Raw genomic sequence first — 14499 nt, 5'->3', positions numbered from 1 at the left:
TCTGTTTGACCAGAATGGAACAGAGCCTTCATTATTAGTATTAATTGGTAACACCTGTGAATGTCTTCGCAATATGGCTGCTGTGCATAGAGCCTATTCCCATTTCTGCTAAGCAGCAAGTTATAGGCTATTAGCTTATGCTTTGATTGTTTTGATTTACAGTTGGACAAATTTACGTGACCGCAAAGACGAAACGGAAGTGTGTGTGTTATTCCCAGATCACTTTCAGAGCTTCCGCGCTCCAGACTGTATGGCGACGGAAGCATTCGGAAAGCGTAGGAGCCGACAGTCTGGCTCGCGAGACTAATAAGGGAACAGCTCACTCTCTGGGGCAGCATGGCTAAACTTAGCTCTGGTCCATATAACTTAGCTCTGGTCAATATAGCGTTAGAAGGAGTTCTCCTTAACGCTATGGGGCTTTCGGGCCTTTGCGCGCGCACCACAGGCTGCACGGCCTCTCGTCTGTGGTAAAAAATAACTCACCAAATGCTACTCACCAAAACAAAGCCTGCTCTACTCAGTGGGAACACTCTGAGTCCCGCACCTCACGTCTAAAATACACTTTTTGGCCACAAAAGAAAATATTTCACCGGAAGTGGAGTAACCAAAAATGATTTTTCCTTCCAGTGAGCTAGCCAAAAAGTGTATTTTAGACGTGAGGTGGGGAGCTCAGAGTGTTCCCACTAAGTATAGTAGGCTTTCAACTCCATTAAACCGTCATTGTTTTGGTGCGTAGCAAAAGCAGACAAGAGACCGCGCAGCCTGCGCTGCCGCGGGTGTGCGGGGAAAGGACCGGAAGTACCATAGCGTTAAGGAGAACTCCTTCTAACGCTATGTACCAGAGCTAGGCTAAACTGTGATTATGTGGGGACAGGAACAGAGTCCTTCTGTGTTTTTTTTCGGACTAATATTAGATCGAACAAAAATGTAAATGTCGTCTGAGGTATGTGCAATGTAACAATATAAACAAACATATGAAAAACAGACAGCTTCTGTTGGCTTAACGTTACTTTGGTCGCCATGTTTGTTTCCCCGAGTAGCAGTTTAATGTGGCAACCAGGCTTTCTTTCTGAAAAAGCAAGTCTGTTTTAATTTCAAGGACCACCTTAACTCTAAGAGTGTACAAATGGAACCAAATGGACCCGTAAGGGTCCATTTGGTTCCATTTGTACACTCTCAGAGTTACACACCCCGTAAGGGTCCATTTGGAACCCCCTATAGGAAAAGGATACGTACAGACAGACAGACCCCTGGGGGACCCCCAGTCAACAAAGTACATAGGGTTTAAGTGGTTAAAAATCGCTTTGTTCATATCGACTCAGATAAAGAAAGACGGAGGGGGCGGAGCATTGAGCCGCTGAGGCTGTAATGCCATTGGATGAGACCAGAATAGGTTGTGATGACTGACAACCCTTCCTAGGTTTGGTTGAGAGGGCACGAGCACCGTTGTATAACCAAGCGTGTGGGCTCACCTGCTGTCCCATTTGGGATTTTTGAGGGGAAACGCAAAAGGGGTGTTTAAGGAAGAGGGGTGTGAACACACACACACACACACACACACACACCGACAGAGCCACACAGACTTAAAGAAGAATTTTGGACAACGGTTTTCTTACCTTTTCTATGATGTTATGATATCTTAAGATGAATGGTACAGTAGAAAAATTTCATAACTCCATCCCGGGTCCGCCACAGCTTAAAACGTGCGCGGATAGGCCTTGCGTTAGATCGCGTATTTTAATAGCTTTTCTTTTTTTCGTGAGATCTGACGTTCATAGTGACACAAACACTGTCAAAGGGAAAAAAAAAAGAAGTCTCGCTAGACGAGATTTCAATCTCGTCTAGCGAGACTTAGGGTTTTTTTCTTTTTATTATTATTTTTGATTGCATAGTATTTTGTCACTATGAACGTCAGATCTCTCCAAAAAAAAAAGCAAAATCGAAAAAAACGATCTAACGCAAGGCCTATCCGTGCACGTTTTAAGCTGTGGTGGACCAGGGATGGAGTTATGACATTTTTCTACTGTACCATTCATCCTAAGATATCATAACGTCATAGAAAAGGTAAGAAAACCTTAGTCCAAAATTCTCCCTTAAAGGGCATATACAACACACACAAAATACACAAGACACGTTCGTGTGGACTCGCACACTTTCCAGCAAGCTTGCGCATGTAGGTGTGAACACGGCACGTATACAGACAAGACATTGATATGATTAGAACACTTAACCCAGAAAGACCGGGAACGCATCTGTGTCATTTTTTGATTTCTTTGGGCTGTTCAAAAATAGCAGATCTACAAGCTCATAGCGCGGCACTGAGTGCCACGCTGAAAACGTGTGCAAGTCTTTGAATGTATAGATTTTTTAAAGCGAACATTTGTAACTCAAATCTTTGCTTCTGTGGGGTCCCTGGAACAAAACATATTGAGATGGGGTTCCGCGGTCAAATACGTATCTAAAAATGTTTTCTAAATCCTAACAGTATGTTGCTAGATCAGTGGTGCTCCAACCTTTCCATGTCAAGGACCCCCAAAATGATATGTATTTGGCCACGGACCCCCATCTCAAAATATGTTGTTCCAGGGACCCCTAGAAGCACAGATCGGAGTTAAAAATGTTCTCTTTAAAACACAAATGTTAACGATTTTTTCCAAAACAGATATATATCTTCTATTTTGTGAATAGCCAAAGAAATCTAAAATGACACAAGATGCTTTCCCGGTCTTAATGGGTTAAAACACAAAGGATATCCAGAGGGTTATGTCATTATAACACGGTTACAGTACATCACAACACATATATCACACCAAACAGTAAGGGCTGCAGTTATGTGGCCATAAAAGAAGTACATATTATTGTATCGGCACCCGTAGGCAAATGTTATTATTATTTTGAAGTTGTGCAAGTGAGGTGGCGTTCTTTAGAATGTGTAGTTATCCCCATAAGGATGAAGCTGAATTTGAACACTTTTGGCCAATAGGCTCTATTCACAGCAGCCATATTATGAAGACATTCAACAGGTATTACCAATGATACTAATGAAGGCTCTGTTCCATTCTGGTCAAACAGAGTCAGGGTGCTAATTTTGTGCATGTTGGCTCACTGGAAACACTCTGTTACACCAGTGGGTCTACAGTTGGGGTCCAGGGACCCTTATGGGCTTCCAAATGGCCCCTTACAGGTGTGTAACGGGTCCATTTGGTTCCATTTGTACACTCTCGTGTACGTAGTTATGGGGGTCGTGGAAACCACTGTGCTAGACTAAATGGAACAGAGCCTTCATTAGTATCATTGGTAACACCTGTGAATGTCTTCATAATATGGCTGCTGTGAATAGAGCCTATAACTACCATGAAGTTTTTCATGAACAAAGCCAAAAGATTAACTTGACTCCGGTGACACCTAATGGTGATCTGGTGTAATTGCGTCCGCCTAGATTGTCTAGTTTGTGGGAAATAATATTTTTTGGATGTCAAATAGATAGAAATGTGTTTCTCTTCTCTTCTGTGCCTTTCTGAAGTGATTTATCTGCACTTTACTGTGCAGATACAGGAGTAGGGTTGCCAAACATCCCTTGAAATAAGGAATCATCCCTTGTTAGTACAACTAAAAGACGTAGATGTACAGTATGCATATGTTATGTTAGTTTGTTTGGGATATGGTTAAATGTATTGTATGTCCACAACTGTTACTTTTCAGGATTCAAATTCAACAATAGCGAAAGTAGCAGATCTACAATTTTCTTTTTCTTGGAAATAAGCAGTGGCGGAAAAAGTACTCACATTTTTTACTTAAGTAAAAGTATCAATACTGCAATGTAGAAGTACTCTGTTAGTAAAAGTCCGGCATTACAAATTGACTTGAGTAAAAGTACAAAAGCATTAGCATCAAAATGTACTTTAAGTACCAAAAGTAGAAAGTACTCATTATGCAGAATGTCCCATTTCACAAGTTTTCAAATGCATAAAAATCTTTGAAAATTGCCGATCTACAAGCTCTCAATGCGTCGCATCGCGACACATTGGGAGCTTGTAGATCGGCTATTTTCAAATGGCCGAAATGTATATAGGGCTGAAGTGGGTAATGTATGTTTCGTAATAATAATCAAAATCTACAAAGTAACTAGCGACGTAAAGTTTTCAAATAATTGCAGTGGAGTAAAAGTACAACATTTGCTTCCGAGATGTCGTGGAGTAGAAGTGAAAGTATTGGAAATTGGAGATACTCAAGTAAAGTACAAATGCCTCAAGATTGTACTTAAGTACAGTACTTAAGTAAATGTACTTAGTTACTTCCCACCACTGGGAAATAAGGGGGATGCTGGGCCGGATGTCCCTTGTTTGAATGTCAGGTATAGTTGACGACCCTCTCTACAGGAGAAACATGAGCTGCTGGGGTAAACGGTGATGATGGTGGAGGAGTAACTTACCCAACATCGTCCATGATGCATCCTGACCAGCGGTCGTCACACTTGCACTCGCCTGCGGAGAACACAGCGCCATCAGCTACACACTGTAACGACCCCTATGTGGGTCCCAGCATGTCTGTGTGTGTGTGTGTGTGTGTGTGTGTGTGTGTGTGTGTGTGTGTGTGTGTGTGTGTGTGTGTGTGTGTGTGTGTGTGTGTGTGAGCGCGCGCGCGCGTGCGTGCGTGCGTGCGTGCGTGCGTGCGTGTATAGAGAGAGAGAGAGAGAGAGAGAGAGAGAGAGAGAGAGAGAGAGAGAGAGAGAGAGAGAGAGAGAGAGAGAGAGAGAGAGTTTAGTGATTGCTTGTACCATTGAGAATCCGCTTCTTGTCAGAAAAGATGCCAATATTTTGTCCAAGCGACTGGGCGAGGGTTATGGCCATCTCATCTGTCTTTCCATACTGTAGGGGGAGAGAGAGAGAGAGAGGGAGGGAGAGAGAGAGAGAGAGAGAGAGAGAGAGAGAGAGAGAGAGAGAGAGAGAGAGAGAGAGAGAGAGAGAGAGAGAGAGAGAGAGAGAGAAAGACACACATTAAAAACCATTGGATATACTAATAATAATAATAGTTTCTTGATGAGGTTAAGATAAGGATTATATATGAGGCTTAACTCTGTATAAAACTGGGTCTCACCTCATTGACTCCGCCTCCTTTTGTGAGGGAACAAACTCCGCCCATATAGGAAGCCCCTCCCCAGCTGCTATGGAAACGATTCCCTCTGGTAAAAAACACAATGCTGTTAATATCCTGCTTCATCGTGTAAACACATTTAAATGTTAAGGGGGCGATACCATTACCATTAAACATGAGCATCAGTGTTGGGCAGGAGCTTAGCTAAGCTAGAAGTATAGCTAAGCTCCTAGCTGAACTACATTTCCCAGCAGCTTGTGGGTAGCTTCAATACTTTCACAATAGGCTCTATTCACAGCAGCCATATTATGAAGACATTCACAGGTGTTAGCAATGATACTAATGAAGGCTCTGTTCCATTCTGGTCAAACAGAGTCAGAGTGTTAATATTGTGCATGTTGGCTCACTGGAAACACCAGTGGGTTTACAGTTGGGGTCCAGGGACCCTCATGGGCTTCCACATGGCCCCTTACTAGCCTGGTTCCAGACGAATCTGCCTTTGCAAAATTGCATGCACTTTAGCCCTCGGCAGATTAGGTCTGGCCCCCTCCATAGAGATTTCAATTCTCTCCCGCCGCAGTTGTGCGGAACCAACCAGGGCCCAGTATCCAAATGTGGGCGGGCTTGTCACCTTATTTGGAGCAATGACGTGCAAGGAAGCACTGCTCTGATTGGTTCGTTCAAGGAAGCACTGCTCTGATTGGTTTAGGTCTAACCAATAGAGTCCGTTTGGATCTTTTTGTAACCGCCCCTTGGAAGAAAATCTACCGTTGATAGGGACCAGACTAATATCCACGCAGTGTGTCGTGTGATATTGTCTGGCTACGCGGGTCCATTTGGTTCCATTTGTACACTCTCAGAGTTATGGGGGTCGTGGAAATCACTGTGCTAGACTAAATGGAACAGAGCCTTCATTAGTATCATTGGTAACACCTGTGAATGTCTTCATAATATGGCTGCTGTGAATAGAGCCTATGATGTAGCGTTCAAGTAGTCCATCTATTTGTCTAACCATGTAACTGTGCAGCTCGACAAAAGCTACACCACTACATCCCCATGTGGCAGTGTGGCACGCACATCAACATAAAATATCACAACAGATCAGTTTAGAGTGCATCACATCAAAGAGAGAATTCTCCATCTCCATCCATTTGTAGCTTTTTACAGTCATGTTTTATTCAATCAGTGTCATAACATGTCCTCACCCACACTAGTACCAACTGCATTAGATACACTGACTACACTACAAGTTACTAAGTAACTTGTAGTGTAGTTATCTACTTATTTTAGAGAGAGCTTTTAGTGTAGCTTAGTTACTTTTGATGAAGATTAACTAGTAGCTTAGATATAGCCACATTTTTAAAGTAGCTCGGCCAACACTGCTGAGAACTATGCTGTTGAATGCTGCTGAATTTCTGACTAAAATGTAACATGCTCGAAAGTGAAAACTACAACACCAGTTCATTTGAACATTGCGGTTGGCGCGCTGTGCCAAGGAGAGCTTAAAGGAGTAGTTCACCCAAAAAATGACTTATTTTTTTATCAATTACACACCCCATGAAGCCTTGAATTCATGGATTCTGTTTTTGTTTTTGTCGCCTTCCTAAACCAATTTGATGACCGGGTGTATTTCCGGTAGGAGACTCAAAGAGACTCCTTTGAGTCTCCTACCGGATACATTTGGCATCTTTCCGCCGGTCATCAAATTATTGGCTTAGGAATGCAAGAAAAACTCAATGCTTCATGGGGTGTGTAATTGATAGAAAATAAGTCATTTTTTTGGGGTGAACTACTCCTTTAAGTACAGCTCTCTTGATACCTATATAGGTCACTTTCAGTCGGATATATGAACTTTGGTCAATCTGAATTGCACCTGTTTTAATTGATGTTGATAAATCATGTGATGTGATTTTCCTTTAAATCATGTTATTTTAGCTATTATTTTATTATTATTTTTATATTGGTTGTGCTTTTCTCTGCACCACTGGAAAAGAGGGTCTCAGCAGGTTCATTTGGTTCCATTTGTACACTTTCAGAGTTCATTTAACATTGATTTTACAATATAAATTGGGGTCCCAGAGATAGAAATGCCATTAAATGGGGGTCCGTAGCCTAATGCATGTCAAACTGGGGGTCCTTGAAATTAAAATGGTTGGGAATCACTGCTAGAGCCATGAAAAATCTTCTCTTATGGGGGTCCCTGGCATATCTTTTAAAATGGGGGTCTGCGGTCTAATAAGTGTCAAGTTGGGAGCCACCACTGCTCTAATTTCTCTATAAACTCCGTGGCTGTGACTCACGAGAAGAGGTGGACGGAGTCACACTTCTCCTTGATGAAGTCCCTCCTGTACTTCATGAACTCCTTCAGGGTCACCATGGGGTCGTCGTCGATGTTGAAGCGGTTGTCCGCCGCCCACGTCTCCATGGCGACCAGCACGATGCGCGTGTTGAGCTGCTCCTTGAAGATCTGTGAGGTCGAGAAGAAGAAGAAGAGGGTGTTCCTCACTGTTGTGCAGTGTTCTCTCAACCATTCCATGCATGAATTGAATCTTGGATTGTGTCGTTGTCTGTCGCTTATTGTTTTGCGTGGGAAAACGGTATAAACAGTTGCCGTTGGTCGACTTTATTTGTTAGATTTTTTTTGTAAATTAATGCCCTATTTCATCATACAAGAGGGTCGCACAAAAGTTATGAAAATAGCTGATCTACAAGCTCACAATGCGTCGCATTTTGAGCTTGAGATGGATAGATGCAGATTCTCTGTCCTCATATTTGGAAGCCTGGGCCATGTATATTAGCTGACCACGAGTGGCCTAACAATCGCTGGCATGACAAAAAGCGACGCTAAACAACTTGCTAAATATTGCTCTGTTTCAGCTGTTCTAGGCAGGAGGAGAAGGTGCCATGTGTATCCTTAGGGACCATGAACTATCAACCCGTTATATTTGTTTCCTTGTAAATTCATTTTAATTTGTGGATTCAAATAAAGAATAAAAATGTGTGTGTGTGTGTGTGTGTGTGTGTGTGTGCGTGCGTGCGTGCGTGCGTCAACAGAAAGGTCCCCGCCTGCTGAAGGGCACCGTGGAGACACCTTCACTGACCATGTCGTTTCAGATGAGATGGAAATCTTTGAGGCGTGCACACCTACGCGTGCACGCACCTACGCACCTACGCATGCATGCGCACACACACACACACCACACATACACAGCGACCTAAACGAGCGTTTATGTCGGCTATTTTCAATATGCGACAGCATTGAGCGGTAAACATACTTTTTTACGTATATAAAATGTACTTATAAAGTACCAAAAGTAAAATGCGATGCGTTGTGAGCTTAAGTACAGTACTTGAGTAAATGTACTCAGTTGCTTTACACCGCTGCAATTAAGGACAGTATGAATGGGCTAAGATAACATCTACTCAATGACATGTATTCATACGTGATCAAATTGCTTGTACAGAGTACTATTACTATTGGGAGCAGGAGTATTTCCAGCTCTAGCCTCTCTGTCATTGTGAATAGGCTCTATGCACAGCAGCCATATCATCACTTCCTTCACAGGTGTTACCATTGATACTAATGAAGGCTCTGTTCCGTTTAGTGTAGCACAGTGGTTTCCACAACCCCGATAACTCTGAGAGTGTACAAATGGAACCAAATGGACCCTTACGGGTCCATTTGCTTCCATGTGTACACTCTCAGAGTTACACACCCGTATAAGGGGCCATTTGGAAGCCCATGAGGGTCCCTGGACCCCAACTTGAGAGACCCACTGGTGTAGCAGATTGTTTCCAGTGAGGCCCAACATGTACGACATCAGCACCCTGACTCTGTTTGACCAGAATGGAACAGAGCCTTCATTAGTATCATTGGTAGCACCTGTGAATGTGGCTGCTGTGCATAGAGCCTATTCACCCTCTGTGTCTTGGCAGCTCCCTGCAGCAGCAGCAGCAGCAGCAGCCAGACAGAGCTACTCCTCCTGCATGAGGATCAATGCATTTGTTTCCAAATAGCAACACGTTTCATATGATCTCTCCTCTTCAAGGACGGCGGAAAAAAAACCAGCGTGACCCCATTTCCTGTTTCGCCGGCCTATCGCCTTACAGCCGCGACCCTGCGTCCTACTGTATCACATTTCAGCTGCACAGCAGACACATTTGCAGGGGTGGACGGTAACTAAGTACATTTACACGAGTACTGTACTCGAGTCCATTTTTGGGTTATTTTTATTTCATTTTTTCAAACAGCTGACTTTCACTCCGCTACAATTCAAATAGAAATATTGTACTTTTGGCTCCACTACATTTCTAGAAAGGGTCTAGATCTACAAGCTGACAACACATCGCTTGCTACGCGTTGCGAGCTTGTAGATTCGCTATATTCCGAAAATATATATTACATTATCCGAAAATATCCGAACATTTCTGAACATTTCTGAAAATAGCAGATCTACAAGCTCACAACGCATCGCCTGCGACACGTTGTGAGCTTGCAGATTCGCTATTTTCCAAAAAAGAATGTCTGAAAATGTAGTTTTGAATACTTTGAGTATTTACTTAAGCATTTGTCCAACACTGCATATGTGTTGGGATCCTACATCACTTCCTGTTTCTGTCCCTTCCAACCGCCAATCAAAATGATCAAGTGGATTATGGGTAAGGGTTTTTGGACAGTGGGTTCGGTCAAAAGGAGGAAATCAGTGCACATGCGCGTGCACACAGCCACGGTTTACATAAGCGCCCTGCGGCGGATGGATGGTGTTCTTACCATGTCAGCCATATTGACCACCGACTTAGCATAGTTATTGGTCTGTCCAACAGAGAGACGATGCTTCTTGTACTGCAGATGGAGGGCAGAGAGAGAGAGAGAGAGAGAGAGAATAGATTAAACTTAGCACAATCATTTAGAGGGAGTGCAACACTGTCAACTATGCCAAGAAGGAAAGTAAGAAATATGTGTTGCTCACCATCAGATGGTCGTTGATGACCATCAGCTCAATGTATTTGGTCTCATCTGCCACGCTACGAGGCACACGACGAGCCTGCACACACACACACACACACACACACACACACACACACACACACACACACACACACACACACACACACACACACACACACACACACACACACACACACTGTCAACTTTAACACACTAACGCAGACAGACAGACAGACAGACAGACAGACAGACAGACAGACAGACAGATAGATCTGGTCCTATGTGCAGTGGTGTAAAGTAACTAAGTATATTTACTCAAGTACTGTACAATTTTGAGGTATTTGTACTTTACTTTACATGACTATGTCCAATTTCCAATACTTTACCTTCTACTCCACTACATCTCAGAGGCAAATATTGTACTTTTACTCAACTACAATTATTTGAAAACTTGAGTTACTAGTTGATTGTTATTACAAAACATACATTAACCACTTCTGCCCTATATACATTTCGGCCATTTGAAAATAGCCGATTTTTATACATTCATTTGAAAACTGGGTAATAGAATATTCTGCATAAATGAGTACTTTTACTTTTGGTACTTTAAGTACATTTTGATGCCAATACCTTTGTTATATATAGTATATACTTTTCATACTTTTACTTAAGTACTTTTTCCACCACTGCCTATGTCTGAACTTGAAAGGTCTTGTGAGAAATGCAATGTCATCCTATCGTAAACCTTTACTGCGTAAACAGTGAAGATAACCTGAGCATGAACCAACGTGTGCGTGTTTCTTTGAAAGAACGCAGAGAATAAAGCCTCCATTCTTATGTCTTTTCTGAATATTTCATGAAGAGAGAGAGAGAGAGAGAATCTTCCGTACATATCTTTTTAGTGTAAATAAAGCATGTGTGACCGAATTCAACGTGATAAACATGCTCCACACACACGCTCTCTCTCTCTCTCTCTCTCTCTCTCTCTCTCTCTCTCTCTCTCTCTCTCTCTCTCTCTCTCACTCTCTCTCTCGTACCTGTCTCTTCTTTCTCCTGTGAATGACCTTTGACCCAGGAAATGGAGGGCTTGGGAATGGCGGCTCAGGGACGTCACCTGAAAAAACACACGATTTTCAAAACTATATTTACTCACAAACACATACAGTACACCTGCAAAGACGTGTTGCTAGGTCTCTACTAGATTGGGGGCTTAGCCCCCAGGCAACGGCCACATGTCGCGCGCGGGGTGTATGTGGCCGCGATTTCGGCGGATTTGGGTACTTTTTTCCCAGTTTTTTGGTACTTTTTTTCGGTTTTAGGGTTAGGGGTAGGGTTAGGTTAGAGTTATAGATATATAATTCAAAAAAATAAAAAATAAAAAACTTTTTTTTTTTTTTTTTTTTTTATTGGTGGCTTTGGATAAAACATTGGTGGCTATAGCCACCGAAGCCCCCGCGTAACAACGCCCCTGCACCTGCACACTTTGTGGACATGCTCTGTACACATTTTCTTTGTACATCATCGTTGTTGGGTGGAAACCTTCAAAACAGTTCCTTTTTTATCATTGTAAAAATAATATAACCATTTCAAATCATTTGTTCTATACCCTGACATGAAAATATTAAATAAATTGTGTAAATGTCAATGTCAATTGAAACATTTATTGAATAGTACATTTTAATAATTTCAATTTGATTTAGCAATAGTGAAATTAAACTACTACTCGTTCTTTGGCTGGGGACCCACTGTAACCTCCTCAAGGGTAGGGGCGTCGATTTGTGTCCGCGCTCCTGGATGCGCAACGCACGCGCGCGCAGCGCGTGTGCATGCGCGGCCGGTCTGCGTGCGCCAGTGTGCGCGCGCGTATTTTCCGGGTTTGTTACCTTTTTAGGGGGGTTTTGTTACTTTAATGCGGTTAATTTGTTTCATTTGGTACCAAAAATGTACTCCATGAAGTGAAGATGTCGGTGTTTTTTTCTTTTTCTTTTTTTGTGATGAGTTTAAGTCTGTGCTCTTCATTTCCCCTGGGTGCTTTAGCCCCGAAGCACCCGCAGTATCACCGTGTCGCGGAGCGTTGACACCGCAGCTATGGCAGCCTACAGGCAGCCTACAGGCAGCGCGTCTGTGGATTCGTCTATAGTGGTTTCTCAAACGGTTTAATTTCAAGGACCCCCATAACTCTGAGACTGTACAAATGGAACCAAATGGAAGGGTCTCAGAGTCACACACGCCCGTAAGGGGCAGTGGTGTAAAGTAACTAAGTGCATTTCCTCAAGTACTGTTACTTCAGTGCAATTTTTAGGTACTTTTACTTTACTGGAGTATTTCCAATTGTCTATACTTTTACTTCTACTCCACTACATCTCAAATATCTGGCAAATATTGTACTTTTACTCACTACAATTATTTGAAAACTTTAGTTACTAGTTATAGTATGTAAAGTATTACATTATAAAACATACATTAACCACTTTAGCCTTATTTTATAGGCTACTTGAAAATAGCAGATCTACAAGCTCAGCTGGTAGATCTGCTATTTTCAAACAATTTAGTACTTTTACTTTTGGTACTTTAAGCACATTTTGATACCAATACTTTTGTACTTTTACTCAAGTAAATACAAAAATCCAGAGTTCTACTTGTAACAGAGTAGGCTACTTCTACATTGCAGTATTGATACTTTTACTTAAGTAAAATATTTGAGTACTTTTTACACCACTGGTAAGGGGTCATTTGGAACCCCCCCAAGGAACCATGATGGACCCTGGGCACTTTGAGACCCACTGCAAATAGGCTCTATGCACAGCAGCCATATTATCACTTCCTTCACAGGTGTTACCAATGATACTAATGAAGGCTCTGTTCCATTTAGTGTAGCACAGTGGTTTCCACGACCCCCATAACTCTGAGAGTGTACAAATTTGTACACTCTCAGAGTTACACACCCGTAAGGGGCCATTTGGAAGCCCATGAGGGTCCCTGGACCCCAACTGTAGACCCACTGGTGTAACAGAGTGTTTCCAGTGAGCCAACATGCACAATAGAGGATATGCGCATGCTTAAAGTGAATGGCACATCGAGTGGCAAATCGAGTGGCAAAGCAACATGCAAAGTGAGTTTAACATTGTTTAATGCAATCAGATATGACTTTTCTGTTTGGATGCATGGGCTGTCAAGGCCAGAAAGTTTTTTTTTTGACACTCAGTAGGCATTCCTGCATAACCTCCGGGTTTGATGATGATGTCACACGCATATCCTCTATACCAGCACCCTGACTCTGTTTGACCAGAATGGAACAGAGCCTTCATTAGTATCATTGGTAACACCTGTGAATGTCTTCATAATATGGCTGCTGTGAATAGAGCCTATTCTCTTACCATTGAGGATGTTGTCTAGTCCCTCCTTCCCTGCAGATTTGTAGATCATGTGGATCTGCACATCTTGCTGAAACACACAAAAGAGAAGCCAGTTGTTTAATCATGGATTCAATACACACACAAGAGCAACACAACTTGATATTCCAGTTAATTAAACATGATAATTGAACATCATTACACACACAGCTTAGCTGGGACCTGTTATAGCAAGTAGCCTACTGGGACAAATTCACGTTGTACATTCAACATCCGGTCTAGAGCGGATACGGAAATGGTCCATGTGCATACATGTATGTGTGAGTGGAAATGGCCTTTTACTTTTTAAAAAGGCATGAGAGAGATATGAATTGACTTACATACATTTGTATGAATTCGTGTAGGATTTTATACCAAGCTTGATAATATTGTTACAAATATCTTAATCATAGTTCTGACAATGCCATCTGACTCATATTGAGCTCTGGCTTGTGCTATTCATATCAATCTGCCAATGCTAATAATAATAATAATAATAATAATAATAATAATAATAATAATAATAACTAGAAAAAGTGCTCCTCGGAGCACAACTCTCCGCCAGAAGACTTGTGTTGGTTCGAAGGTCGCGAAGGTCGCTATCCCTCTTGTATATGTAAGTGTCCTATCCATCCTGTCTGGGTAAGTGTCCTCTTCCGTTCATTCTGTGTAAGTGTCCTATCCCTCCTGTCCTATCCGTCCTGTCTATGTAAGTGTCATATCCCTCCTGTCTATATAAGTGTCCTATCTGTCCTATCTGTCCAATAAGACAGATAGGAACAATTGGACCGCGACTACTTGACTACTTCCGGTTCGAAGGTCTGGGAGTGAGCTAGTGGCCGGATTTTCGGTATTGGAATCTGGCTTATCACAGTGACACATGTATTTATAGGTCGCTATCCCTCTTGTATATGTAAGTGTCCTATCCAACCTGTCTGGGTAAGTGTCCTCTTCCGTTCTGTCTGTGTGAGTGTCCTATCCCTCCTGTCTGTATAAGTGTCCTATGTCATATCCCTCCTGTCTATATAAATGTCCTATCTGTCCTATCTGCCAATTATGTATCAG

General features: G+C 42.3%; 1 protein-coding gene across 1 annotated transcript in view; it reads right to left on the bottom strand.

The window, feature by feature from the left end:
* adam22 (ADAM metallopeptidase domain 22) overlaps positions 1-14499 on the bottom strand; it is a gene marked incomplete at its 5' end in the record, with an annotated part of 156500 nt that overhangs the window by 44899 nt on the left and 97102 nt on the right. The window contains 8 exons of the mRNA XM_084052404.1: positions 4433-4484; positions 4778-4868; positions 5098-5182; positions 7395-7561; positions 9866-9937; positions 10065-10139; positions 11080-11156; positions 13420-13486. Coding sequence (XP_083908530.1) covers positions 4433-4484; positions 4778-4868; positions 5098-5182; positions 7395-7561; positions 9866-9937; positions 10065-10139; positions 11080-11156; positions 13420-13486 — 686 coding nt within the window. The remainder of the gene's footprint in view (positions 1-4432; positions 4485-4777; positions 4869-5097; positions 5183-7394; positions 7562-9865; positions 9938-10064; positions 10140-11079; positions 11157-13419; positions 13487-14499) is intronic.

Source organism: Gymnoscopelus microlampas (genome assembly GCF_963454915.1).
Source record: "Gymnoscopelus microlampas genome assembly, chromosome: 3".
NCBI classification, from domain to species: Eukaryota; Metazoa; Chordata; class Actinopteri; order Myctophiformes; family Myctophidae; genus Gymnoscopelus; species Gymnoscopelus microlampas.
The sequence above is the reverse complement of the archived record's forward strand: the minus strand, read 5'-3'. Positions and strand labels throughout refer to the sequence as shown.